Here is a 27,335-nt window from a genome sequence, read left to right as displayed (position 1 = left end):
TTACAGATTACTTTAAAAAAACCAAATATATATATATATGTGTGTGTTTTTTTTCGTAACTAAACAAACAAATATATATATATAAATGTGCGTCCAAATAAATCATATAAGTTAATTAATTGCGATTTTCATGAACTATGCTGTTTTCATGAGCGGCTCAAATCACGTGATTCAAAAGAGCGTCACATTACGGAGCGGGAATATGAAAATCTTCCGTTGAAATGTTGTTAATCAATCAATAAAATGAATGCGAGAACTGAGGGAATTTAACGACTCTGGCCTAATCATGATTAAAACATTTATTTTGTAAATATTTTAGGATTGTGGTTCGTGGATATGATGTAAGCTAACCAAACCCTTCAATCGTGAACGGTGAAGGTAAGTTAAATATTGTTGCGTCCAGTGAAGTTGACGAAATATTTTTACTTATAGTTATTGTTATTTACTTACTGTTAATATACCATATTCTAACAACATTTGTGATGTGTTGTGCAGGATATAGTGACACTTTGAGCGCATTGGTGGAAAGGATGGTTTTGAGTCAAAAGAAATGAAAAATGGAAGGTCAACATCATATCATAACAGAATAAGTTTCATTCTATAAAACAATATGATAACTTGCATTAACAACATTAGTAAACACAATTACATAACATAGATAGATAACTGACAAATGCATAAGTGTAAATATAATTTATTCATTCTTGTGCGAATTATTAATCTGTAAACAATTATGTAATGTTTTAATGACTAATGAAAGTTATTATGAGGTTATTGTTTCAGTTTCTAGTAAAATGCTTTACCATCTCTGGTTTGTTTTCTGTTGAAATGTACCTGGTCTGAAGTGGCAACATATAGGCCTAGGGATGCACCGATCCACATTTTTTCACTTCCGATCCGATCCCGATACCTGAATTTGGATATCGGCCGATACCGATACTATTCCGATACCAGAGCTGTGTTTGATTTAATATTATTATTATCATTTTTGTTTATTTTATATGATGCTGAAATAAACTTCTCTCAACAGGCAAGTATGAATGATATGTTATGTACGTATGTATGCATGTATGTCCCAAAAGGCAACTTGAGGTAAGTATAAGGTCAGAAAAGGAAGTCAGAAAAACAGGAAATCCTGTTAACAGAAAAAAATCCCATTCTGAAAACAAATATGCAACTGTAAGGGTTTCAAATTGATTGTCATGTCAATATTTATTACATTCCCAAAATGTCAAATACTTGCGTCTTGAAATATAAGAAAAGTGCAAGTGTAAACATCTTACACACACACTATCTGAAGGGTGATCCTCGCTCCGATGCGGTAACTCTCTCGATGAATGCTCGATCAGCATCAGCATCGTGCAAACAGACAAGCGAATTTCGCCTCAGACGCGCGTCGATTTCGCTTCAAACTTTTGGTTTTTACGCACGTAAGTTTTTCTCTGGTCGCGCGAATGGATTCAAAATATTCAAGCGTCCATCTAGACGCGGTAGACGCGAATTTGACGCGCTATTCGCGTTTGGTGTGAACGCACAGTAACGTGGTGCTTTTTTAAATGTTTGATTGCGTTCGTTGTGTTGTACGACGCGAGGGAGCTTTAAAGGGCTCTGAATTACAGCTTTGCAAACATTGCATTTTGCTGTCTTGCTCTGCGGTGTTTCCAGTGTGAAGTATTTCCACACAGCGGACGTTGTTGCTAGCCGCAACACGTGGAATGGATTTCCTGAGCGGGAGCGTGTCTCATAACTCTGTGTCTCATTGAGCCGCGCCTCCGTTCAGGAAATCCATTCCTCAGTTTGCAGCCAGCTAGCAGACTCGCCGGCGGAATCACTTTTGGACTTTGGAGTCATTTCAGCAGACGTTAAAGCGAGCGCAGACATGACTCATGGATATCGGATATTTCAGCAGGTTGGATCGGGAAAATCCGATACGTGAATTACGCTGGTATCGGGTCCCGATACCGATACTGGATCGGATCGGCCCCATCCCTATATAGGCCTATATATATGTATTTGCACAGTACCCATCTATTGTACAGATCCAAGTTTGTATTTTGCTTTACAAGCTAAATGATTTAACAGTGTTCACTTTTTCAGCTACTAAGACAGATTTGCGTCTGTTACTGGAATGTCTGAAATACCAGATGAAATGGCCTGGCTCACAGAAACAAGCTCTTCTCACTATCATCTCAATCTGCAATCAAAATGGTCTGATTTACAGCTCAGAACATACTCATATGACACAAAAATATGTCCTGCCTCAAACAAACTTGAAAATATTTGACTTGAATGACTTTTGATTTTCTTTCATGATGTCTCTGTATTCTGTATCAGATCAGTATGTGGAGTTCTTCAGAGAGATTGGAGGAATTTCCTTCATCTATAACCTGTCAAAGTCCAGCACTTTCTCTCAAGTTAAAGAGACCGCTCTATTTACACTTGCATCCTTAGCTGAATTGCAAGGTTTGAATGCAGTTTATACTGTGTGTATATATATTATATAAAATGTGGTTTTATATTTGTATTGTTTGATATTTAATATTTAACTATAAACACATTTTCTCCCTGCAGAGAGCTGTAAACAGACATTGTGCAGAGAGGAGACGTTTCGTGACTTAGCGCAGCATCTGGAACAGACAATGCCACTTACGGAGAAAAGAGTAGCGGTGTACTTGCTGTCTGTATTGGTTGCCAACAACAGTGAGATTCACCATAAAACTTACATCCAATGAGACCATTCCTGTGCTGATAATGTGGTTTTATAGAGTGGGGAGAGAACAGGTTGTCAATTCACAAATGGTTTGTTTATCTGTGTTTTGTGTTTCAGGATGTGGACAGACTCTTGCTAAGACCTCCAGATGTATCGAAACCTTGCTCAATTTATTCAGGTACATATATTAGGTTTAATTTGTTCAGGTATGCATCATTATCTGCCTTTATTTAATGTATTTAATACCTTTACATTTAAATCTGTGATGTCACATAACCCCCTGAAGGGTGTTAATTGCAGCGAAACTGAAAAAGTAAAGTATATGTAATGTTTAAATAGTTTTATCTCAATTAACACCTATAGGGAGGAAACTCCTGTAGAGAATATGTGTTCCATATAAGATAGAAAGTAATACAGGTTTGGAACAACATGAGGGCGAGTTTTTTCATATATTTGGTGAACTATACTTTTAAGTCTCCAAGACTGGATAAATGAAAACATTCCCAAACAAAATGTAATATGCTTTCCTACTTGGTGTGGAAGAGGAACATTTCAAACACTGTCTGGTGTTTGTTAAAGTGATTCACAAAAATCCAGATTAACATCTGGAAATGTACTTAAACACTCCTTTGCTGCTCGACAGGACCAGATTTCGGTTTATTTTCTTTCTTATGCCACTTTTCAGGCATAGTTTTCCAGATCCCAATGACTCTTATGAGCAGCTACAGTTGTGGGCCACTGTGTCTAGTGCTCTCTGTGGCTCTGTCAACAACCCTCAGAATGGTATGGTTATGTTCTCTATCCTTTCTCTCCCATTTACCATCATTATACCCCAAACTGTTATGTAGATTGAGAGACAGATTTTTCTGTACTTATGCATTTGAACACTTTGACAATCTTCCAATGTATTTGTTTTTGACAGAGGAGAATCAGAACTTATGCATGCATGTGTTTCCCCTGGTGAAGACCTGGCTGCAGGAAGTGGCATTGCCCAGGGCAGATTTGGCACAGCCTATATGCTCATTTATTGGCATGACTGTGGCAAACAACCGTGAGCACAAAGCACATCAGCACAAAATAACACATAATGGCATCTTATGTGTTCATTTTCCCATCTCATATGAATGTGTTTTTCAGCTTGTGCTCAGGAGTATTTTGTGTCAGTGGGAGGCCTGAGTTCACTCTCAGACACTCTTACCAGAGTTTTGTCTCAGTCTGCACACTGTGCTGCTGCTTGTAAGATGGCAACGGTTATCACTAAAACACTCTCGGCCTGCATCTCAAACAACGGTAAGATGAATGCATGCACAGCCCAATAGAACCATATTGGGTTGTTTTGAATGCTCTATTTCCTTTCTCTTTCTGTCTCAGAGCAGTTGGTATCTTCTTTATCAGAGTTGAGGGTTATTCCAGGGCTGTTGTGTCTGTTGTCCAGCCCAAACCTTGACCAACAAGACCGGCTCGCCGTGGTGCTGACGATTGGACACCTCACGGATGCCTGTGGTGAGTGTGTTGGTAAAAGACTGGTAAAATGACATGCATTCCACCAAATTCAAAAATTATATGCTGCACTACAAAAAAAATGAAGGAAGTATTTTTAAATATGAAGTAAGAGCAGGCAGGCATTGGGACATTGTATATCATGAAATTGCATTTTGATGATGCATCATAAAACATTTCAAACATCTTGTGTGTGGTAAGAATTATCCAAAAAAATAGTTCTCTAATGCCTACTTCAAAAGCTCACCAGAAACTCAGTCTGGGTACCTTTAAAGGGATAGTTCACTTTGAAATTAATTTTTGGTATGTTTTAGCTTACCTCAAGGGCATCCAAGATGTAGGTGTCTTTTTTTCCGCAGTAGTTTCAATTTTGATATTTTTAGGTCAAACCGTTCTTGTCTGTCAGTCATATAATGCAGGTCGATGGTCACTGTCTCAAAGAGCATGCACAGAGTCCAAATTAAAACAATTCCCCGTCGTCCAAATTAAACAATTCCCCATCGTAAGTACACATTGATGGCCTAAGACACGAAACGAGCGGCTTGTGTGAGAAAACGAACAGTATTTATATCGTTTTTACATCTTATACACAGCCATGTCGAAGTGATCTGATCTGACGTGTACGCAGACTGGTGCATAGATATATACACACTAGATGTCGCCTTGTCTACGGCAGTTCATTGGAACGAATGTCTTTAAGGCGACATCTAGTGTATATTTCTATACCCGCCCGCGCTCTCAGATCATTTGGACGCAGCTGTGTTCAAGAGGTAAAAACTATATAAATACTGTTCGTTTTCTCACACAAACCGCTCGTTTCGTGTCTTGGGCCATCAATGTGTACTTACGATGTTTAATTTGGACGATGGGGAATTGTTTTAATTTGGACTCTGTGCATGCTCTTTGAGACAGTGACCATCGACCTGCATTATATGACTGACAGACAAGAACGGTTTGACCTAAAAATATAAAAATTGAAACTACTGCGGAAAAAAAGACACCTACATCTTGGATGCCCTTGAGGTAAGCTAAAACATACCAAAAATTAATTTCAAAGTGAACTATCCCTTTAAATGACTATAATGATCAAACTTTTATCTGTGCTAGACCAATCTTAATCTACCCTTCTATATGGGAGTATGCAGATTGGAAATCAGGGTTGCATTCAGTTCATACACAAGCAAAGCTCCGGTATATAAGTGCTTGCAAAGTGAACTCTAGATTCAAATTTCTGTTACTTTTTATCATTCTCAACAAATTTCTGCAATTAGCCAGATGCTCTTAAAGGGATGGTTCGGAGTAAAATCAACCTAGGGTCCTTTGCTCCATGACCTCGAGCCAAACACCCCCCCAGAAGCTTTTTTTCCCTTGGTTGAACATTATTAAAGCTAGAGCTTATTTAGAGAAATCAGGCGGATGGCTTAGTGCAGGCGCTAATGGATCCTATGATGTATCTCGTAAATTATCCCACAAATAATGCTCAGAATGGTACCAAACTTCTACAGTAGTCCAAATAGGTTCTGTACTCATAAAACAAGGCATTGAAAAGTTTGTAAGTACATCAGGAGTTTATTTAAATAACACTTGCCTGACGGCTCATGCTACTGCTAACCCGGACGTCGACGTCACTTCAGTGGTTTGGGAAAAGCACGTAAAAGTCCTGGCAGAAAGCGATGCATAAGGATGTAGTGTAACGACGCCCAGTTCCAGGAATGCACTAATATTTTGTTGATAGTACCAGTTTGCAACAATTATCAGTTAACACTAAGTTGTTACAGTTTTTCTCGATTGCTTAAACACTATAACCAGGCTTTTGAACTAAAATTTCAAAACCATAATGCCATTTATCAAAAAGCACACCCATTTCTCCAAACTATAAACACTATTCCCTGTTTTGACACATAAATCAGATTTGTTGAACTGTCACTGCAAAACTCTACACACAAATCCCTTCATTTCTCATTGCCTAGACCATGTTGTCATATAGAAAGCACTAGCATTCAATATTGTTCACTCAAGTCAGCACAGCTTCAGCTCAGTTAGCACACAATTACCCAAGTGGAAACACTTAGAGTCAAAATTTAACACACATCAATCAGAACCTTCAATAGATAGATAAAAGGGCCCAAATCAGTTTATTGAGTTTTGGAACAATGGATCCAGAAAGACATGAAGGAAGAGATTGAGGATGGATAAGAAGGAGGTGGAGGAAGGGCAAGAAGACAAGCAGTCTCAGATGAAATTCAAGCCACTCTAGTTGCCCATGTCTTTGTCAATGGTATGACTATGAGGGAGGCTGGGCTACGAGTAAGGCCAAATTTGAGTTGCTTTACCGTCGCCTCGAGATCCTTCAGGGTGGTGTGGTGGCAAACAAAATTCTATCACTGAATAAGAGACAAACATTTCCAATAGTCAGTTTGATTAGGTTTATATTCTTGCAAGAAAAGGCCAGCAGTCATACAGTCACACAGAGTGGCTGCAGAGTGTGACAGTGAAGGGAGGGCATCCTTTCTCCTTTATAGTCTTGACTCCCAGAATGTAATCTTTCTAGGCCAATAATGGTATTTCAACCATATGTGGAACATTCTTAGACTTGTTCATCATATTGTCTCCTTGAGTGGAGGCCCTCCTGTCACGTACCAACATTCTTTACCATTCAATACACTTTCATATTAGAAAAAGGTTTGTGTGTGCTCTTTTACTGTCATATGATGGTCACACACATCTTACGTAAGTAAATATGAAAGAAAAAAAAATAGAGGAGAGAGAAAAAAAGTGTAAAACAGCTCTTTTTTCTTTTCTTTTCTTTTTGTGTGTGTGTGCATTGTACTGTGTAGTACATGAATGAATAAAAATGTATCCATTGGTTGTGTATTTTGTGCTCATCATGTGAAAAGGTTTGTGAGAGGGGGAACCACAAGCAACATAACTTACCAGTTTTGGAAATGTTGTTTTGAATTTATTGCACCAGTGTGTTAGACTATGTTGTAGTGTGTGTGTTTGTGAGGGCTTGTGTGTCCTGTCTGAGGTCAAAGTTTGGTTTTTCAGCAAGAGTGAATGGTTTTGTAGAGCTTCATTTTGAACTGAAAATAGGATGTTTGGGGAATTGGGTGAGAAGTTATGGATTTGTGTTTACAGGTTTGAGAATATGAGGCATAGTTTCAAGAAATGTGTTTAAGCAATTGAGAAAAACGGTAACACTTCGGAAAAAATTATAATTCGTCGTTACACTACATCCTTATGCATCGCTTTCTGCCAGGACTTTTACGTGCTTTTCCCAAACCACTGAAGTGACGTCCGGGTTAGCAGTAGCATGAGCCGTCAGGCAAGTGTTATTTAAATAAACTCCTGATGTACTTACAGACTTTCCAATGCCTTGTTTTATGAGTAAAGAAACTATTTGTACTACTGTATAAGTTTGGTACCATTCTGAGCATTATTAGTGGGGTAATTTACGAGATACATCATAGGATCCATTAGCGCCTGCACTAAGCCATCCGCCTGATTTCTCAAAATAATCTCTAATTTTAATAATGTTCGACCAAGGGGAAAAAAGGCTTCTGGGGGGGGTGTATGGCTCGAGGTCATGGAGCAAAGGACCCTAGGTTGATTTTACTCCGAACCATCCCTTTAAAGGAAAAGTTTGTCGAATTTATACCAGCTTTTTATTGTTACAATGTCGGTAGTATACAGTATGTAAATTAATATTGTGCATTACCTGCAGCCAGATATCCCTGTTTATTTGTTAGAAAACATCCAAATGTGTCATTTTGTGTCATCCAGAGGACTTTAGACAGCTCCAGGGATTTTTGTCTAGTTATGTAGCAGAACCAATTTCAAAAAGTTTTTGCATTACTTCTGCATAGCCAAGCTTAACAGACATTTAAGATAATGTTAAATTAAATGAGTATTTGCAAATTAATTACGATTTGTCTTCATTCTTATATCAATATTTTTTCCAGCATGTGTTGAACCACATATGGGCCTGTTTACACCAAGAGTGATAACTATTACGATAAAGATATAGTTTTAAAAATCATTCTAAATATAAAAGAATAGCAGAATCCACAACACAACGATAATGGCACGAAGAAACAATATATTTGGAATCACTTTAATAACGATTTTGTTCCAGCTGATGAGCGATAAAAACATTGACAACCAATCAGTTTCCATCCTGCTTTGAAGAGCTTGAGCATTTAAAGTGACAGACGACACATCCGTAGCGGATGCTTAGAATAAACAGAATGAAATTGTGCATTGGTTTTAATGCTAATGTAGTTATTCTTATAGTTATATTTATAGTTATCATGAAAGGGCCTTAGCACTGCAAATAATTCAACTAACACTAACAGTATTTGTTTACATAACAGTATAGCAGTTTTGTTTTGCTTCCTTTCAAGCATTGAAATCTTGATACAAATCTGGTATATTGTTGTAATTATTCTGTCTGTTCTCTGTCTATGCAGTAGAGCTTCAATCTCAGTTGTTGTCGGCTGGAGGTTTGCCCATTATGATTTCGCTGCTCACTGAGGCCAGTGATGAAGAGGTCAGAAAGGCAGCGGTGTTTGTACTGCACACCTGCAAAAGAATCAGTGAGTTTTTTATATATACGTTCACACTATATGGCTGTAGTAGCTAGTGATGGGGAGTTCAGATCATTTTACTGACTCTGATCTTTATATTTTGTACAGCAAAATGAACAAACTCATTTGTTAATTTCAGCAGAATTCAATTAAAATGTTACATGTTAATAATTCCAAAGTCAACGTATCTAGCCAAATTATGAGAAACAGAAATGATTCATTATTTCGTGACAGCCACTTAAGCTCTGCAATCTGTACAAGAAACAGAAATGATTAGTTAACCTACTAAGTCTTCTGGTCCGAGTCGTTCGTTCTTTTGTCACGTAACAGCTCTATAGACCGTAGCTATGCAATCTGTAACGGAAACAGAAATGATTAGTTCACTTCCCTACTCCCGAATTTTCTGGTCCGAGTCATTTGTTTTTTTGTCACATGACTGCTTCACAGCTCAGTATTACAGTCAATAATACTAATTTAATGTTGTATTTGTTGTATGTTGTATTATATTTAGGAATTATTCAATACAAGACCATAGTTGAATACTTCCATAGAAGCACAGTTGCTTCAGACAAGCTCATGGCCAGACAAAAACAGATGGGTCAAGAGCAGTTGCATTTAAAACATCATATGGTGACAAGGTGGAATTCAACATTCGAAATGTTGAAAAGATTCATTGAAAAGTAAATGCACTCACTAATGCATCTCTGCCAAACAAGCCAGATGAATGGGAAATTGTCAGAGAAATTCTTCAGTTTGAACAAAAGAGTGTGTACTATGTTTGTAATGTCTAGTGCAGGGTTGTCAAAAGTCCTGCCCGTGAGCTTATCTATTAAAATACATTACATGTGGTATGTACGTAATCACGCATCATTTACAAATCATGCAGTTTCACAGTGTCAACACAAGGTGGCAGCACTACATTTTAGGCCAGGTGTTGCGTGAAACTAAATTTGATAACTGATAAGCGCTGCCATTTCTGTTGCTTGTGTGACCCCTAGGGGGCGCTCCGACGCACAATTTGGATATTTAGAATAGAAACCCCAAAACCCACACTCCCCTTTTAGATAATTAGGCAGGTTGTGTCCAATGAAGGAGCAGAAATGGGACTGATGTACTCAATTATAAATTTATTAAACACTCACAAATATAATGATTGGCAATCAGAGCAGACAAATATTCCCTATAGGTAACAGTAAACAACTCTACAATAAATAGGTCACAGTGAATAAAGGCCTCATAGTAAATGAATTACTAGGTATAAAGTCTAACAATATCAAAACTACAGTGCATAAAATCGAATAAATAGGTACTGTTCACAAAACACTGCAGAAACACTTCAAACCAATTCGGCCGTGCAAACATACACTAACACAGCATTTCACAGCATTTCACAGCATTTCACACTTCACTAGTGAACATTTCATCACAAAATAGACGCTGTTCCTAAAGGAGATATTGCTCATTGCCCATAGGCCGAATGTTGGAAGTTATGACTGCCAAACAGAAAATAAACAAGAAAATAAAGCAAACAACATTTAAATGAACAGGCTACCACAAGCAGGGCTCCATCTTAAGCCCAACTAGGTCCGGGTCATCCAGAGGGTAGCCGCTCCCAAGGCGCACGCTCACACACAGACACACACAAAGAAATACAGAATAAAACAGAATGATTAAGCTCAGGAAAAACAGTGGCTAGTGACCGACGTAGACAATCCTCGTTTTTCTTTGAATCAAAGCCGTATGCCCCGTAACAATACAATTAAGTGGTGTGGATGACTAATAACTGTGCACACTCTCATCAGTGTTGTTTATTACTGCAACTCTTATGGGATCACTACTCATTATTATGAAAGCAAGTTTCTGTAAGCTTGTCACTGCTGGTACCATTGACTGGACACCATAACCGCAGACGCCAGACCGAGGTTGCTGCAAAACCTGTGTAAGAGGACTACTCGCTATTATGAAAGCAAGTTTCTGTAAGCTCGTCCTGCTGGTACCATTGACTGGACACCATAAACGCAGACACCAGACAGAGGTTGCTGCAAGACCTATGTAAGATCACTACTCGCTATTATGAAAGCAAGTTTCTGTAAGCTCGTCCTGCTGGTACCATTGACTGGACACCATAACCGCAGACGCCAAACTGAGGTTCTCCCCTTCGCACAACCGATACACCGAGAGACACACTCTTCACTCACGCCACACCATTCTCCTGTTCATCTCAACACCTTTAAAGGGGATGCGTCGCTTACGCCACCTGATCCAAATAATCAGCCGGCCTTAAAGGTACACTTCCCAACTCAACCACCTGACCCGCTACACTTGTGAGAAACATTAAACGTGGAAAAAAACGGCACATTTATCTTTAATAAGAGTAGCTGTTCTAACTCAGAAGGAATATTTAAATTTAACCCTTTAAAAATGAGGTTGGTCAAATTTGACAGATGTTACTGTTTGTATTAATGAAAATAAGTTTACATCTGCAATTCTGCATCCATCTCAAGCTACTGCTACGCTACTATCAACTAAAGCTTCTGTCAAATGTTCATTTCCAAGAGACAAAACATGTAGGCTACTATTATTAATATTATTTTAATAATATATAGCCTATATAATGAAGGAAAAGTATCCGGCCCCCAGACGTGTCCTGGCCCCTGTTAAAAAAAGTTTAGACACTCCTAGTCTAGTGCATCATTGCTATGCTGAAAAAGTGTAGGCTGTTACACAGATAATTTCTATTATAAAATAACAGCACATGGAAGGTATATTAATAATATACTTTTTTAATTAACATGTGACTTTTTAGTAAAAAACAACAACTTCTAAACTTTTTTAGGTGATTTATTATTGCACAAAAAAAAAACAGTGAGTGAATTATTCTTGAATCCTAAATTCAAAACAGTGTCAATGCTGAGTTTTAACATTGCTATATTTCTATCCACCTTATTCCTGACAAGCTTACTGCGTTTTGAATTATGGGTGGCACTTCCGGTTTGGGGAACTTCCATTCAAAAAGACTGAATTGAATCATTTCAAATCATAAGGTTGCCCTACAAATAAAGCTTATCCGTCAGTTTGACTCAATGAGCTATCAGTTTTCTTTCATGATTTATTTAAGAATAACATGAGAATAACGCAACACTTGGTATTTTAACATGACATGTTATCACAAGAATATATGGCAAGAGCTCTTTTCAGTCACTGCATTCTTTTCCTCGTGATTAATTTATTTTTTCCTTTTGCATTTCGCTTTAATAGTATGAAAAAGGTCAACATATACTGCACATTTATGGTCTTTTCTCACGATTTAATTTACGATATATGCCATTAATAATTCACTGGAATGCACGAAGAATCTCTTTTTATTCTCCCCAAATCCTCACGTCTCTTTCCAGGTTTGTTTTCAACAATTTATTATCTGTCAAAATGACTGAAATCACTTTGAAATAGTATCACGCAATGCAGAAGTAAATATATATATATATACATTTTTTTATTAAGGCAACGTATGTTACATAATACAGATTACCACAGTGATATTTAACCATCCGATTTTGCTGTGGAAAGATTCCCGCTTTTGGGGTTATTCATGGTCTGTTGAAAAGTACCTTGTTGATGCTTTTACACTTTTAATGTTCAATGATTGAAGGGTGAGTAGAATAATGTAATGTCATTGTATACAGTTTAAATAATATTATTGCGTCCATAGAGCTAGTCTTTCACTGATTGTTTACAGCTTAACGGAAGTTACACCCATAATTCGTGCAAAGCGTCATGGGGTGTAGGAATAATGTGGATAATAAACAATTTGTAATTCAGTAATTACACATTACAAAGGAAATAAATCATACAACAAGTGGATGTATCATTAGAGGGAAAACAACAGCTGATCCAAAATGAGTTCAATAGTCAAGTCAATAATATGGGATTTTCCCCATACCTTTTGTATTATATGATTTTTTTTTTCTGAAGAGAAGATAAAAGTAAATCCATGGAAATAAGTATCTTGCTTTATCAACATGATTTTCCCCTTCATACGTATAAAGTTTAAAGCATTAACCAACAACTTATGGAATAGATCCATCTTGACAGAAATTCACAAATTTATAAATTTTAAGAAATAAAAAAGTCATCAATTTGTGTCCAGAAATGCATCATGTAATTGTAAGAGTAAAATAAAACCTAACTATCTGCTCGTTTGTAAGGAAGGTTAGGAAATAATAACTGATGAATGTATGCAATACAGAATGAATGCGGCCGTCACATGACAAAAGAACGAACAACTTAAACCAGAAGAATCGGAAGGGTAAACTAAACAGGTGTGTTCGACTGGAAGCGGCGCTGCACAGACCAATCGGTGTGTGACATCAAAGTACCATGAGAGCGATACGAAAGCATATGGAGCCATCTGCGCTCGTGGTACTTTGATATCATTCACCGATTGGTCTGTACAGCGTCACTTCAAGACAAACACTCCTATTATTTTTGTTTCCGGCACAGACTGCATTATAGCTTCAGCCTATGGGGATGTCACGTGACAAAAGAACGAACGACTCGGACCAGAGGACTCGGGAGGTGAACTAATCATTTCTGTTTCCTGTACAGAGTCTATGCAGGAATGAAAGGATGTTGCGCAAGCACGGTCAACACAAAATGAACCAATCACTCTCTGAGACAACTCGTTATTCCAGAGTCAGTAAAAGATGAGTTAAAATGAACTACCCATCACTAGTAGTAGCATGCAGAAGTTGGCATGCAGGGAACAAAGAAATATGTAGTGAAAAAAACTTTTTTTTTTATAAATCTTCATGAACACACCTGAAAATAAAAGTGAGGGATTTTCCTCTTTCTCAGCTTTACTGTTGTTTGATTATTACTGATGGCATCATAGACAGCGGGATATCTATTAAGCTGCATTCACACTAATGCACAGATCTCTTTTGAAATATAAGATGTTTTTGTCCTGTCTGTTAAATCCCGTAAGACACAATTGATTGTGTTTACATACATTTTTGTAAGTAAAATAACAGCGGGTGAGACCGCGCACTGCAAGTGCAAGTTACTCACAGCGCATATCCTGTGCAATGAAGCCTGTGAATGTTCTTGTAATTTGCTACAACCTTTCCAAACTTTATGAAAGCCATTTATCCATTATTTTATGTAAGGTTTAAGTGGTGTTTGTGTGTGTGAGGAAATGAAAGCAAGCAGAATACGGATGTTCCTAAAGCATACACAGCGTCTTCATGCGTTTGTGGTTAAAAACTAAGCTCAGAATCGATTCTGAAACTCTCAGGATCGATCCAGAATCGTTGGAGAGAGAATCGCGATGCATCGTTTTTTACACTGTCACGAACTGCTCCGAGACACGAAGGTTGAGGATCCAAATGCAGCTTTATTAAGGGGTAATCCAAAGACGAAATCCAATAAACAGGCAAAGGGTCAAAACACAAGTAGACAGTCCAAACAAACAAACAAACAAACAAACAAACAAACAAAACAGGCAGGGGTCAGAGGCGAGAGAGTAATCCAGGGAACAGGCAAGAAATCCGAAAACCAGGGAAAATGCTCAGAAGTGCAGTGCAACAACATACAAAACTTCGCAATGATAATGAGGTGAACCAGGCTTATATAGGGTGAACTAAACAATATAATGAGACACAGGTGAATGCGATAATCAGGGATGATGAGTCCGGGCAGTGAATTATGGGAAGTGTAGTTGTGAGTGAATCATGATAGTCTGGTGTGGAGTGCCCTCTGGTGGCTTTCAAGGGCACTCCAGCTGGTGACCGTTACATACACAATGGCAAGTGGAAATATTGGTTTAATTCAGCCATATATGTTTGAACCAGAAACTGAGTCAGAAAAAAGAATTTGGCCCGGTTCTGTGGGGGTGTTTGAGGGAGCTAAGCACCCTCAAACAAACACAAGAGCATTGTAATAATAATATCATATTGACAAAACAGATTTGATGAACGCTCCAGTGCGTATTTGTGTTTGCACTCTGGAGAATGTCAAATGTTTTTATTTACTGTGTGTTTTTGCAGCGGTGAACAATGCAGCCAATCACAGACATGTTTGGTAATCTCTTGAACGCAATGACCAATCAGGGGTGTTTAATTTAGTCAGAATCCACTCACCTGTCAAAACACCAGAGTTTTTGTTCAGTGCCCAGTTCTGCACACTTGCGAAGTGTAGACACGATGTAAATAAGAGATTCATTGTGCAGTGTAGACATCTTCATTGAATTTAACGAAACTTTGTGAGATCGCAAACTGAGATGAGTGACAGCTTTTTAGTGATTATAGAGGGAGCTGTCTTTTCGGGCTTTCTGGACTATACATATAATCCATTCAGAATTAGAATAAAAGTGGACACATAACGGTAATTCATATGATTAGCCTTTGGCTTGACTATGTTATCAAACAGCTAATAATGTGTTGCTAATATTACACTAACCATGTTCCCATTCGCCATCTCAGCGTAAGACCTTCTGCCTTCTAACACCACACAGACATATAAACAACATTAAAAACTTGAATTCTTTAATGTCTTGCTTCTGTTAAACTTTGGCTCGTGAGGATTGGACATTTATTTCCCTTTCCCACTCAGCTGAATCATTAGGCGCAGGCATGTCCAGTATGGATCTGCAGGAGAGTGAAAAAGAGAGACACTTGCGTTCAGCTGGAGAAATCCTCCAGAGAATACAGCATCTAGAGAAAAAGGTATTTGTGAATTTATATTTTTTCACGGCTATTGTGCATACCTGTAAATGTCATATTATAATGTGGATGAGACAGAGATTTTGGTGCTTTTAACAGATGATGCATCTGTTAAGATACCCTTTACTTTAAAGATAAACTTTAACACCTCCAAGAGCATTCTTTTCTTATTTTGTCCAAATTGCTTTAACCAGATTTGATAACATGCTATGACACCAAAGACAAAATGTGACTAAGAGCATTTCAGAGTCCACAGAGCCCTTTACTTTTTACATTTTTAACTTGAGCATGCTTACATTTCATGGTAAAGGAAGAGTGTGCTATCATTCTTATTACTCTTTACTTCATAAGCCTAATTTTGTATTTTGATTCTCAGATGGGTGTGAAACTGTGGGAAAGAGCCATTGAAAGCCAGCAGCACAGCATGCAGAGGTCGGCCTCATCTGTGGAATGTAATGAGGCAATGTGGGAGGGCTCTGTGATGCAAAAGGTCAAAGTTCATCATCGAGTATGTGAGTCTCCTGCAGGAACTCTTGAACATCCAATCACGAATGAAATACCGTACGACCAAGAGAGCCTGGTGAGAATCACATGTAAACACATACAACTTGTTGTTATGTGTAAATATTATTGAGCATTCTGCATCAGCAGTTTTAACAACATAAAATTGTGTGTTTGTGTATGTGAGCAGCAGTGTGTCAGCTCTGAAGAGTGTTTGAGTCCTGCCCAAGTCACTCACTTCAAAGGCTCTACCTGGGAAGAGAGCAAAGAAAGAGAGCATGAACAAATGAGAGAGAATGAGAGGAATATTGAGAAGAGTGACAACCAGGAGACGAGGAGAGAGAGAGTTGTGAAAAAGAGAGACATGGAGTGGGAAATGAAGTCTGAAAGAGTGGCGAAGAGATTAAAGATGATGAATTTGGACTCAGAGCTTGATGGCAACAAACGTTTCCAGCACTGCAGCACGCCAACAAGGGGCAGCAGAGATACACGGGGGTAAACAAACATCAATTATTGAGTTTTTCTATTACTGTTTTGCTTGATACATACACTGTTTCGTTACATATCATTTGGCGAACAGAGTTCAAACCAACATCTTTTACAAAATATATTGTACACTTGTGGCCAGAAAATGTAAACAAATAGATTTTTTGATGGAGGAAAATGTGGTACGGATAGTACAGTATGAGTTATTCTTGCTTTCCTCATTCCTAGTTGTTTTATTCATGATTAGAATGTTCACATTAAATCCAGATTCACATAAAGAATTTCATGTCAATGACTTTTCAAGACAGAGTCAGTAAATTTTTCCTCCTCGAGGGAGTGACATTTCTCTCTCCGTTTTATTTTTCTTGGGTTTCAGCCCAGATATTTTCAGACATCCTGATCCCATGAAGAGAAACCAGTGCACGCAACCTCTCTCAGATGGTAAATCTTTCTTAAAACATCACACTCTCTTTGTGCTAAATCACAGAAAACCTGCTGATTTATTTTAGTAATCAAGTTGTTTGCTGTTCATTTGCTGTTTTAGATAATGAATTTGTGCTGCGTTCTGTTTTTAGATGAGATGTCTCTGTGCTCTGAGCTGTTAGACAGAGAAATTAACAGGTTTCTGAAGCCGCCCTCTCCAACTAAACCCAGCAATCTACGCTGTGCAGGTGTGTCTGTATAAATGCAAACGAACAGCACATTAGATAATAAAAGCAATACATTCTCCCACTTTCTGGTTCTTTTGTACTCTCATTGTTCTTTTTCTCTCACATATTCATTTAATCCATGCTGTCACATGCACACGCATGCACCTTTTCCATCTCCCAGGTTGTGTGAAACATATGAATGAGATGGACAGTCGTTCATTTGGCGCCGTGTTGCGTAGCTGCAGGTTTCAGTGTGACTTTCACCTGGTGCTACAAGAGGCTGAGGATCGATTCAGGAGAAGCCAGCAGTTAGAGAAGACTAGCCACAATTTAACACACACTCATATCAACACACACGGCAAAAACAGAGAGCACAGCACATGCACTAATGGGGATAATAAGAGGAGCAAGAGGGAAAAACCGAGACTGAGTCACCAACCATCAGACGGATGTAAGAGACGGCATCCACACAGTCTTTCACAATGTCTTTGGGATTGTGGAGGAATGTGCACCTACCTCAAATGTTTAGAAGTAGCTTTGATAGAACAAGGCCTGGAGACCAAAACACACCTTCATGAGTTACATTTATCAGTGTAGCAGATGCTTTCATTCAAAACGACAATGTATGTTCAGACAAAATGTTAGGAATTATAATTATATACATATTCTGAGGATCTATTTATATTTTATACACAGATGCATTTTGTGTTTTCTTTTCTGCTTTGAAATTCTCTGTGTTTCTTTCTTCAGGTTTTAGGCTCACACCACTGAGAAGGCCGTGTGAAACATATGGTAAGAGAAGTGCTCCTTTCCTGTAGATGTATTTGTCTGTGTCACTATAAACATCTGCAAAAAATATATTTTTTGATAAATTATGTGTGTGTATGTAAAGAACTGGGTTATATAATATTGAATAAGGTGCTGTTCTGTAACACAAGACTCTCCTGTGCTTTCCACTTTTGTCTATGCTTCTGAAATGTCTTTCCAACTTTACTCTCAGTTTTTTTCCTTTGTGTCCTCCTTTTTCCCTCAGTCTCACTCATTCCATTGCCGAGTTGTGGTCTCTGAGTGCTGTTCAGTTGTTCCTATGTGGCTTCTTTCCCATAACCTCAAAACTTACTCTCTAGACTTTCTAGAGATATTTGTCAAGTAAATTGTAATGTACCATCATCCAGTCATTATCGCAAGTCTGGATAGGGCGATCTGGACCCCAATGAAAAATAAAAAAATATTACAGTTTAGTGGCCATTATCCAAAAGTACTTTACCAATCAATGCTCCAATTGACCAATCAGTCACGTATTCTAAAGAACCTTGTTTATTTCAGCTGGATGTGTTTCTGTTTCTTTATATTAAATGTTTCTTTTTTATTTATATGCATCCAGTCAACTAAAATAACTCTACTAGAGATTCTATGATGATCTTGATGGATATTTTACATTTTATTTTTAAAAAGCGAAAGCTACACGCAAATAAGCAAATATTTTAAGCACTCTCAATAGCAAAATAGACACACAACAAAAATAACAACGGTGAGAAAGCAGCAGATAAGATCTGATCATCGCAATGTGAATACGTTTGCACCAGCTCTGCAATTCACTGGTATAATGTCAACAGATGAGGTCATTAAAATGACACTTTTATGATAGTTTGATTATAAAATATATCTGAGACTAGATAGATCTGGCTATGTGAGACTATAGTTTGGATCAGTCCCTTTTCTTGGCATTAAACTTTGACATTACAGTAAAGAATAGCTCTTTCGGCATTATCCTGAACATTGTGTAAGCATTTGTTTCATTTTGGGAGTGTGTTTGTTTGTGTGTGTGTGTGTGTGAGAGAGAGAGAGAGAGAGAGAGAGAGACAGATAGCTGGAGCATATGTGTAGGTAAGATGGGTAACTAGATTATGGGTCCCTGGGGGTTCTGAGCTCTAGTTATTGAGCTGTTACCATGGAGACTAGTCTGTTTTGTACCCCAGAACAAAGTCATTAGGGTTGAGGATATGACCAGACACAAGCACACACTCAGTTGCACTTACAGGATTTTCACACACTGTTTCACTTTAGATCAGTGTGTTCCAGTCTGCCAATGCACACGTTCACATCCATACATGCACATACACACATGTTTTGTTCTTCTCAAGAGTTGGTGGAATGAATTTCTTTCATGCTGAAAGAAAAAAGTCCTGTCATAGTCCTGCTAAAGAACGGTGTGTATTTGTTCTGTACAGGGTTCAGTACTGTGTGTGTGTGCAGTTTCACAGTCTGCCCACTAAATCATTCTAAAGATCAATACACCTCCCTGCTGCCCTGTGCAAGTCCTACCATTAGTATTGCTGTTGCCAGCATGGACACATTTTGAATGCTTTGGTTCTTTAATTCCAAGGAATTATTATGCTCTTTTTGTTTTCTCTCAGGCCCAGACATGGAAAAGAAAATGCATCACATACATAAGAAGAAAACCTCAGAATACTGGCTCTCAAAAAATGTATGGTACTGTTAGTTTTAGGTGAAAGGATTATACCATGATTTCACACTAACTAAACCTGCATTGAACCTGGAACATTCTTATGGTGTTTTAGATGTTCAGCCAGTCATGCATTGTACAGTTTTATTGTTGTCATAATATTCTAAGCAGAATAAAAAAAAATGCAAATATAAAATGCAATAACTTGCTCTTTCTCTGAAACAATTCAAAGATTAATTTACTAAGCAGTTACGGTATTATCAGGCAATGTTCATATTTTTGCACTCATATGCATAATCATCTTCAGTCCACATTTATTCCATAATTTGTAATTGTTTTCTCGTTTAGTCTTCAGGCAGACACAGAGAGAGGCAGAACTGGTCTGCTGATGAGTTGCGCTATCTCAAAATGGGTGTGGAAAGGTTTGGTCACTCCTGGAACTCCATCCTCTGGAAGTATCCCTTCCATCCCAGTCGCACCAATGTAGGCCTGGCCAAGAAGTACCAACACATGCAGGCATGACATGACCAATAGTGAAGATATGTTTTCTCAATACGGTAACTTACAATATAAATTTAACAAAGTCAAGAACGTTCACTCAATATTTTACCCCAAAATCAAAAGAAAAAATTGGTATATTGTGCATAAAGAAGACTTTTAAGATGATGACAGTGTTTTGCATTGTGACATTCCTCATTTTCTTTGGTGCAATGCAAAAGAAAATCCTCATTCTTAATACTGTAATGCAAAAAAACTACAATGTAAATAATATATTGTATTATCTGTTGTACTATATTCATTTTAGCATGACTTTAATTAAAAATATCCATGCTTCCAACAGGATGATTCACATTACAGTAATGAGAAATGAGAGGAGTGCTCAATTTCACATTGTAAAAAATCATAATGGTACACATTGCACGTACACATAACGTTCACATAACCTTGTGTGAAACAAATATGCTAAATACATCAGATGGAAGATTTATTGCAGTGTTGTTACCTTTAGGGCTATGGAGTTATCTAGCTTTTATATTGTGAAAAGAAGTGCACATATCGTATTCTTGCTTCCTGTTTCATTTCCCCAGTAATGCTCTTTCAGAATCCTAATTTTTTCTCTCTCTCTCTCTCTCTCTTACTGACAGAAAGCCAAAGCACAGGGTGTAGACCTGTCTGGTGCAGGAGATGGATAAAAACATCACCAGATAATCTCAAAATGGACTAATTGTCTGCCATCTAATCTAGAACGATTTTTCACTATTTATGTTCTGTCTTATTTAATAGACTAATATATTGGATGTTTTTGTTTTTGAATTGTTTAGAATTGCCCTTATTTTGCTTTATAGGTGATGTGTTAGAAAATAACATTGTTTGTACTAAAGAGAAATGGAAAAAGTTGTATTTTCCCTGAAGGTAACAGTTACCTGTTTATTTGCAGATTTATTCTATTTAACTATTCTAGTTCTATTTTTCTATCTAACGATTTTTCAATATTTATGTTCTGTCTTATTTAATAGAGTAATATATTGGATGTTTTTGTTTTTGAATTGCCCTTATTTTGCTATATAGGTGATGTGTTAGAAGTTGTATTTTCCCTTAAGGTAACAGTTACCTGTTTATTTGTTTTCAGTCAAATCCACTTGATTTGCATGGTAGGCGCATATTTGTATAAAGTTTCCATTGTGCAACTGTTGATTCCACAGTGTCCATGTCATCTGTATTCGTTCCTCTTATGGCTGAAGTACACAAAGCTCTGTTATACAAGGATAATGAGGCATGGCATTTCCTTGAGATTCCAGCAAGCGAAAGCAGCTTAATATTTCATTAAAAACTTTGTTACACACTAAATACAGAAAACTCAGTGGAAGGATGTTTATTTATATAAATCCAAAGTTTCTTAGGACAAGAGCCAGAAAGTTAACCTCAAAAAAAAAAAAAAACAGTCCCATGAGACTCTGGAAAGAATGTTGCCCCTCTCCCCAGAAGCTTCTCTGAGAAAACTTAAGATGTGTGTAAAAGAGAGATAGTGGATGTTATCTTCCCAGAAACTTCCCGGGAAACTCCTGTGTTTTGGGATAGTTCATACATTACTATGTAGAGTTTGGTCTGTACTCCAAATTATTTCTAACACATTACAGCCCTGTGGTAATGTTGTCAATTTATTTTCACAGACTGCACTCATCTTGATGTTTTGTTCAGATGTTTGAAGAGATGAATACATACCACAAATTTGATTAAATGTATTTCTAGTATAAAATACAGATCAATGAAAGAAAGTTTTTGTAATGTGTTACAGTCTTTATTTTCCTTAACTACAATCATTGTTTAATGTACATTCTTTTCCTCTTCTATGGGATATTGGCTGCACGTTTCATACACAATTGCCAAGAGCTTGGAAGAAAATAGAAGAAAAAAAAAATCAGATGGCTGGTTTGCTGCATGTCAATGAATTGGTAGGCGTAACATTAGTGATGTTCGTTAGACATCTGAGGCGGCTTGTTTCCTTATTTAGAGGTCTCTTACTTTCAACTTTTTCATGACAGGGTTTTGCAAAATTCAGAATTTAAGAATTGACTTTATAGTTTGTCTATAACCCTTCAAAAATACATTTAATTGTTCATTAATTTATTGAATATTGTTGCACCTAATGACCATCCAGCTGCTACTGTTTTCTAGAGGTGAGTGTAGTGATTTATATAATGTTGACATTGTCAACTGCGTTCTGTCCCATGTCTTCCAAAGTGAATGAAGGATCCGAGTTAGGGATTGTGGATTCATGGGTCAGTTTACAATCCAGGAGGTCCAATGAGGGCGTCTCCACCTTATCCAGACATTCCAACAAATCCTTGTTCTCAGCTGGTGCAGGACTACTAATTTTGTCTTCCATCATCTCGCTGGTTATGGCTTCACTTGCCATTGTGACTCCAGTAATGAGGGCTTCAGAGATTGGAGATTTCAGCAGGTCATCCAAGAGACTGGGTTCTTGAAGAACATCAGAAGCATCATCAGCTACAGGTTCAGACTTCTGCTCTGGAGCGGCAGGTTCCTTCCCAATCAGACTGACGGATGCCAATGCGGACTCCACTGCTTCAATACCTTTGTTTACAACATCTTCCACCGGTGCAGAAATCTGTTCAGTGACTGCATCGACCGTTTCTTCAACAGCTTGTGTAATGGTCTGCAGAACACTGGTTGAAGAGGCAGGCTTGCCCTCCTCTGGAACCTCACACTTCTGCTCTGCCTTCTCAGTCACAGTGGAGTCCTCTGGTGTTGTAGACTCCTCTACAGCTGGAGCTGTTGTCTCAGCTCCTATCCCTACTTCACTCTTCTTCCGACTGAGCTTCGCTCCCATTCTGCCCCCTTTGCAATAGAGGAATACATCACTGTTATTAAAGCAAGCTCACACAAACAATTATTTTTATGATGGTCTCTCGCACCGCAAAATAGACTGGAAAGATTCCAACACCAGTTTTGGAAGTGATTAGTATTAATCAACAATCTTTTGAAAAGAGCTCGAACAAATGGGCCACAGGAAGTGGCTTTAAGCTGGAATAACATGATAAATGAATTACATGATAAAAAAATAAAAAAATGTCTTTCCAACTAAATTAAGAATGGTCGGTCAAAATTTGGATGACATGTTAAAACACTACGTATTATGGGGTCAGGGTGTTTTGCATACCTTTGTTAAGCATCAACCAGTGGAATTATTAATGCACATCAAAATCAACTGAATTACTAAGATTAAGAAGTATCATATCTACTCGTTGAAACTTGTGCATTACATATGAACATTTTTGTTACTTTCATAGCATACAACAACTATTTAAAAACAGTAGGATAGAAGTCTTGAACTATAATGCTAAAATTGGGGACCAGCATGGGTTAACAAGATTTAGACATCAGAACATCATGTTCTCTTGTGGTTTTAAATTGGCTAGAAAGTAGGAAAGAGCCACAAGTTCTGATGGATATGAACCGCTTCCTATTTTAAAAGCGGAAAAAAAAGAGCTGTTTTTATTTTGTATGCTGGAGACATTAAATAAAAGCTTCTCAGAATTCTAACCATCACCGTATTTTAGAATAGTAAATTTAAGAGTGAGACTTCATTATTCTAACTCAGCCACACCTTCCTCCAGCTGCTGAAGTGCTCTGAACATGGGTTTCATCTGGGGACCACACTCTTGAAAAGAGGTTTAAAACACAACTTACACTGTCAAACGAAGTTTTAAAAATAAAATACACCCTGAAATATCACGGTGGAGTTCAAACTCGTTATAATTTTCACCACTGACGTGGCATCAGAGCTGGGACAGAGGGACAAAGCAGAGTCCTATTGAGAGTACCGATAATCATGATACTTTTTATCTTTAACATACTACACATACATATTAAAACGTTGCAAACATTGCAAAGTAGCTATGCATGCGTTGCGAATCGTCAAACCAGTATAAACCCACCTTTTTTTGACCGGTGAATGAGTGGAGACGCGAGCAGATGCAGGATCAAGGATGGTGAGTCTGACTGTGCAAAGAGGAAAACTCGAAGATGGTGATGTACAGTTTCCAAATGAATCACTTTTTTTGAGCCGATTCTTTTTAATGATTCGATTGAGCCGATTCTCAAAGCGCTTGTAATTCACTGTGCCTTCTATGAAAATTACCTGACATAAAAAGTTGACGGCTTATGTAAGTCAAAGAATAATTTGCACACTGTATTTAACGGCCCTGTTAAATACAGTGTGCAAATTATTCTTTGACTTATAATATATATATATATATATATATATATATGTATGTGTGTGTGTGTGTGTGTGTGTGTGTGTGTGTGTGTGTGTGTGTGTGTGTGTGTGTGTGTGTGTGTGTGTGTGTGTGTGTATTATATATTTGCATAAAAAGAAAGCAACTTCCGCAATCCGCATGAGGGATGAATCAGAGCCGTTTTGAACCAGTTCAAAGGAAAAGAACCGAGTCAGTGAAATGAATCAGACATGCTAACCCTGAATGACTCCTCCGTCATTTTCAACAGGGTTGTCGGAAATTTCTGCGTCCCACAGACACTCCCACAGACAACCAACACCCCCCCCCCCCCCCCCCCCCCCCTCCAATACGTCACGGACTTCTTTTTAAAATGTGGAACTATTGATTAAAGTGAGTCATTTTCTGCCTCTTTGACTCCACAAACGGTTCAATAAATCACAGGCATTTAGAGCCATATATTTTCACTCAGACTGTTACACACACAACAACAACAAATAGGCCTACAATTGATCCAAATTTGAATCCAAAATTATTTCAGGAACATCTGCATGCATCATCCTGTTGCTGTAAATAATCAATGTCAGGGTCAGAAATTTGTGAATTCAAGTTTTTACCCCTAACATTTAAAATAGGCCTAATTCATATTATAGCTTAGTAGCGGCCAAAAGTGATGTTTTAATTGTGATAACGCAATGAAACATGCCAAATTGTGCAGACATACGTTTTACCCAGGCTGTAACACAATGAAATTATGCATTTTAACACATGCAAAAACAAGAGAGTACAAAATTATTCATTTAAAATATTATTAGCAATAATAACTGTTTGTTGTTGTTGTGGTCAATGGTCAATGTATGTTTTTTTTTTGTTTTGTTTTTTTGTTTTTTTGCATAGTAAAATAAAACCAGCTGTAACTGATCTTGTATGGTTATAAAAATATATATATATATATATATATATATATATATATATATATATATATATATATATATATATATATATATATATATATATATATATATATATATATATATGTATATGTGACCCTGGACCACAAAACCAGTCACAAGTAGCACGGGTATATTTGTGGCAAAAGCCAACAATACATTGTATGGGGCAACATTATCGATTTTTCTTTTATGCCAAAGATCATTAGGATATTAAGTAAAGATCATGTTCCATGAAGATGTTTTGTAAATTTCCTACCATAAATGTATAAAACATTTATTTTTGTGAGTGAATGCAGCACAACCACGAACATAAATGGACAACTTTGAAGGCGATGTTCTCAATGTTACGATTTGTTTGCACCCTCAGATTCCAGATTTTCAAATGGTTGTATCTTGGCTAAATATTGTCCTATCCTAACAAACCATACAGCAATGGAAAGCTTATTTATTCAGCTTTCAGATGATGTATAAATCTCAATTTCAGAAAATGGACCCCTGTGACTGGTTTTGTGGTCCAGGGTCACATATATATATCACTTTTGGCAAATACTATAAAATAGTCCACAAGATGGAGACAGAGTTTACCTAATTTCTGATGTAACCATACAAATGAAGCATTTAGTCCTCTTTTCATTGTTTGCTATTTTCTGTTTGCCTCAACATTTTTCCTTTTTGATTTGAACCAGTGCTTCATTTAAAATGTTTACGTAAAAACGGTTTATATCTTCCCTTTTAATAGTCTGGGTACCACATGTCATCTCCATCTCTTTATATCTCTCTTGTTTTTGTCTATTTGTTGTTGTTGTTGTTTTGCTGCAGATGATAGCAGGTGTTGTTGCTGTAAGCAGTAATTGTACAGCTGAAGTCGTAATTGCAGAGCTGTGAGAATCGGCTTGTGTAATGAGTGTGAGACAGAGAGATGAAGCTCTTATCACTCTTAAGACTCTCAATCCCTTCATTTCAATTCCTCTCTCTGTCTATCACGGCATTTTCATGCTTTTTCGTCCTTTTTCTTTTTGGAAGGAGCTTTTGGCACAGAAAGTAAGGGATGATTAGAAACGTGTTACGGAGGAAAGACAGTAGCAAAGTTAGACTAGTGTGCTTATGTTTTCCAGATTTAGATTCCTGTTTTGCTGTTCTGAAATTGTCATCTCACCACTTAGATACACAATCCCTCTGTTGAGAAGGAAATTACAGATTTTCTTCTCAAAAATCAGACAAACACACAAACAATGCGCATTTCTGGACAGTTTTAATGAAGCAAAAAAAAAAAAAAAAAACCTTTAAAAGCATCAGAATCAAATATAACTGTCCACATATAACATTTCATAGTCATTCAGTCAGAGCATATGTAATAATAATGGGTTGGGTTTTCTCAATAGTAATGCTTTGGGTTTTCTCCATTGTGTCACATAACATATATGTAATGATGATGTAACTCATGAGATTTTATAACAGACTCTGATTTTACATTTGATTTCTGTTTCAGAGATCATTGTGTTTCCAAGGTCACATTTCAGACATCTCTGCAACAAAGATTATAAACTTAAACATCTAACAGATTTGGTCCGCCGTATAAGAATATGAATTAAAAGTTTTTGGAATTTTAGTTTTCAGGTTAGTTAGACTAGTAAGAGAAAAGTTACAAGTGTAAATACAAAGTTCATTAAAACAGATTTCTGTTTTTTTTAACTTGATGTCAGGCAGTGAAGATCAGTATGCGTATCTGACCTCTTTGGTGTGAGTGGGTTGCTGGTGGCTTTAATGTATTTTGTGGTTATTTTTAGTCTGAGGGATGTTGAGAGATTTGCTGAAGTCTCAGATTGCTTGACATCAGGACCTCAGTCAGAAAGACTCTCTCCATTTCCCTCCCCATGTTCTCACAGAGATAGGCCAGCTGCCTTCATTTCTTTCTTTCGGTGAAATCTTACTTCTCTGGATAGACAGATCTTCTCCACTATACGGCCATTTACAATATTGCTAAACTGTACCTATAGTTTAAATTA

General features: G+C 37.4%; 2 protein-coding genes and 1 long non-coding RNA gene across 3 annotated transcripts; 2 read left to right on the top strand and 1 right to left on the bottom strand.

Moving 5' to 3' along the window:
- The first annotated feature begins 48 nt into the window (after positions 1 to 48).
- Positions 49 to 22,078, top strand: terb1 (telomere repeat binding bouquet formation protein 1). The gene is made up of 21 exons (XM_082182047.1): positions 49 to 378; positions 496 to 564; positions 2,098 to 2,208; positions 2,335 to 2,463; positions 2,572 to 2,700; positions 2,828 to 2,888; positions 3,396 to 3,493; positions 3,633 to 3,761; positions 3,848 to 4,000; positions 4,082 to 4,213; positions 8,680 to 8,805; positions 15,406 to 15,518; positions 15,892 to 16,095; positions 16,207 to 16,511; positions 16,879 to 16,943; positions 17,078 to 17,173; positions 17,334 to 17,603; positions 17,903 to 17,944; positions 19,570 to 19,640; positions 19,968 to 20,135; positions 20,765 to 22,078. Exons 2-21 carry the CDS (start codon positions 558 to 560, stop codon positions 20,810 to 20,812), a joined length of 2,457 nt encoding a protein of 818 aa, XP_082038173.1. The 5' UTR covers positions 49 to 378; positions 496 to 557; the 3' UTR covers positions 20,813 to 22,078.
- On the top strand, positions 4,234 to 5,907 carry LOC309507713. Its single transcript, XR_014209223.1, has 2 exons — positions 4,234 to 4,467; positions 5,268 to 5,907. It is a non-coding gene; the product is annotated as an uncharacterized lncRNA (long non-coding RNA).
- Positions 21,897 to 24,204, bottom strand: LOC309507712 (uncharacterized protein). Its single transcript, XM_082182051.1, has 2 exons — positions 24,080 to 24,204; positions 21,897 to 22,979 (listed from the first exon to the last, which is right to left on the bottom strand). Exon 2 carries the CDS (start codon positions 22,969 to 22,971, stop codon positions 22,312 to 22,314), a length of 660 nt encoding a protein of 219 aa, XP_082038177.1. The 5' UTR covers positions 22,972 to 22,979; positions 24,080 to 24,204; the 3' UTR covers positions 21,897 to 22,311.
- Positions 24,205 to 27,335: the final 3,131 nt, after the last annotated feature.

The sequence above is a fragment of the Leuciscus leuciscus genome (assembly GCF_965113295.1).
Source record: "Leuciscus leuciscus genome assembly, chromosome: 10".
NCBI classification, from domain to species: Eukaryota; Metazoa; Chordata; class Actinopteri; order Cypriniformes; family Leuciscidae; genus Leuciscus; species Leuciscus leuciscus.
This window is presented reverse-complemented; position numbering and strand designations above follow the sequence as displayed.

Bases quoted from the DNA above. Each gene is read 5' to 3' on its own strand.
- terb1 (XM_082182047.1), top strand. The intron at 2,701-2,827 runs GTGAGATTCACC...TTTGTGTTTCAG, and splicing joins TGTATTGGTTGCCAACAACA to GATGTGGACAGACTCTTGCT. The intron at 16,096-16,206 runs GTGAGAATCACA...GTATGTGAGCAG, and splicing joins CGTACGACCAAGAGAGCCTG to CAGTGTGTCAGCTCTGAAGA.
- LOC309507712 (XM_082182051.1), bottom strand. From the start codon at position 22,971: ATGGGAGCGAAGCTCAGTCGGAAGAAGAGTGAAGTAGGGATAGGAGCT.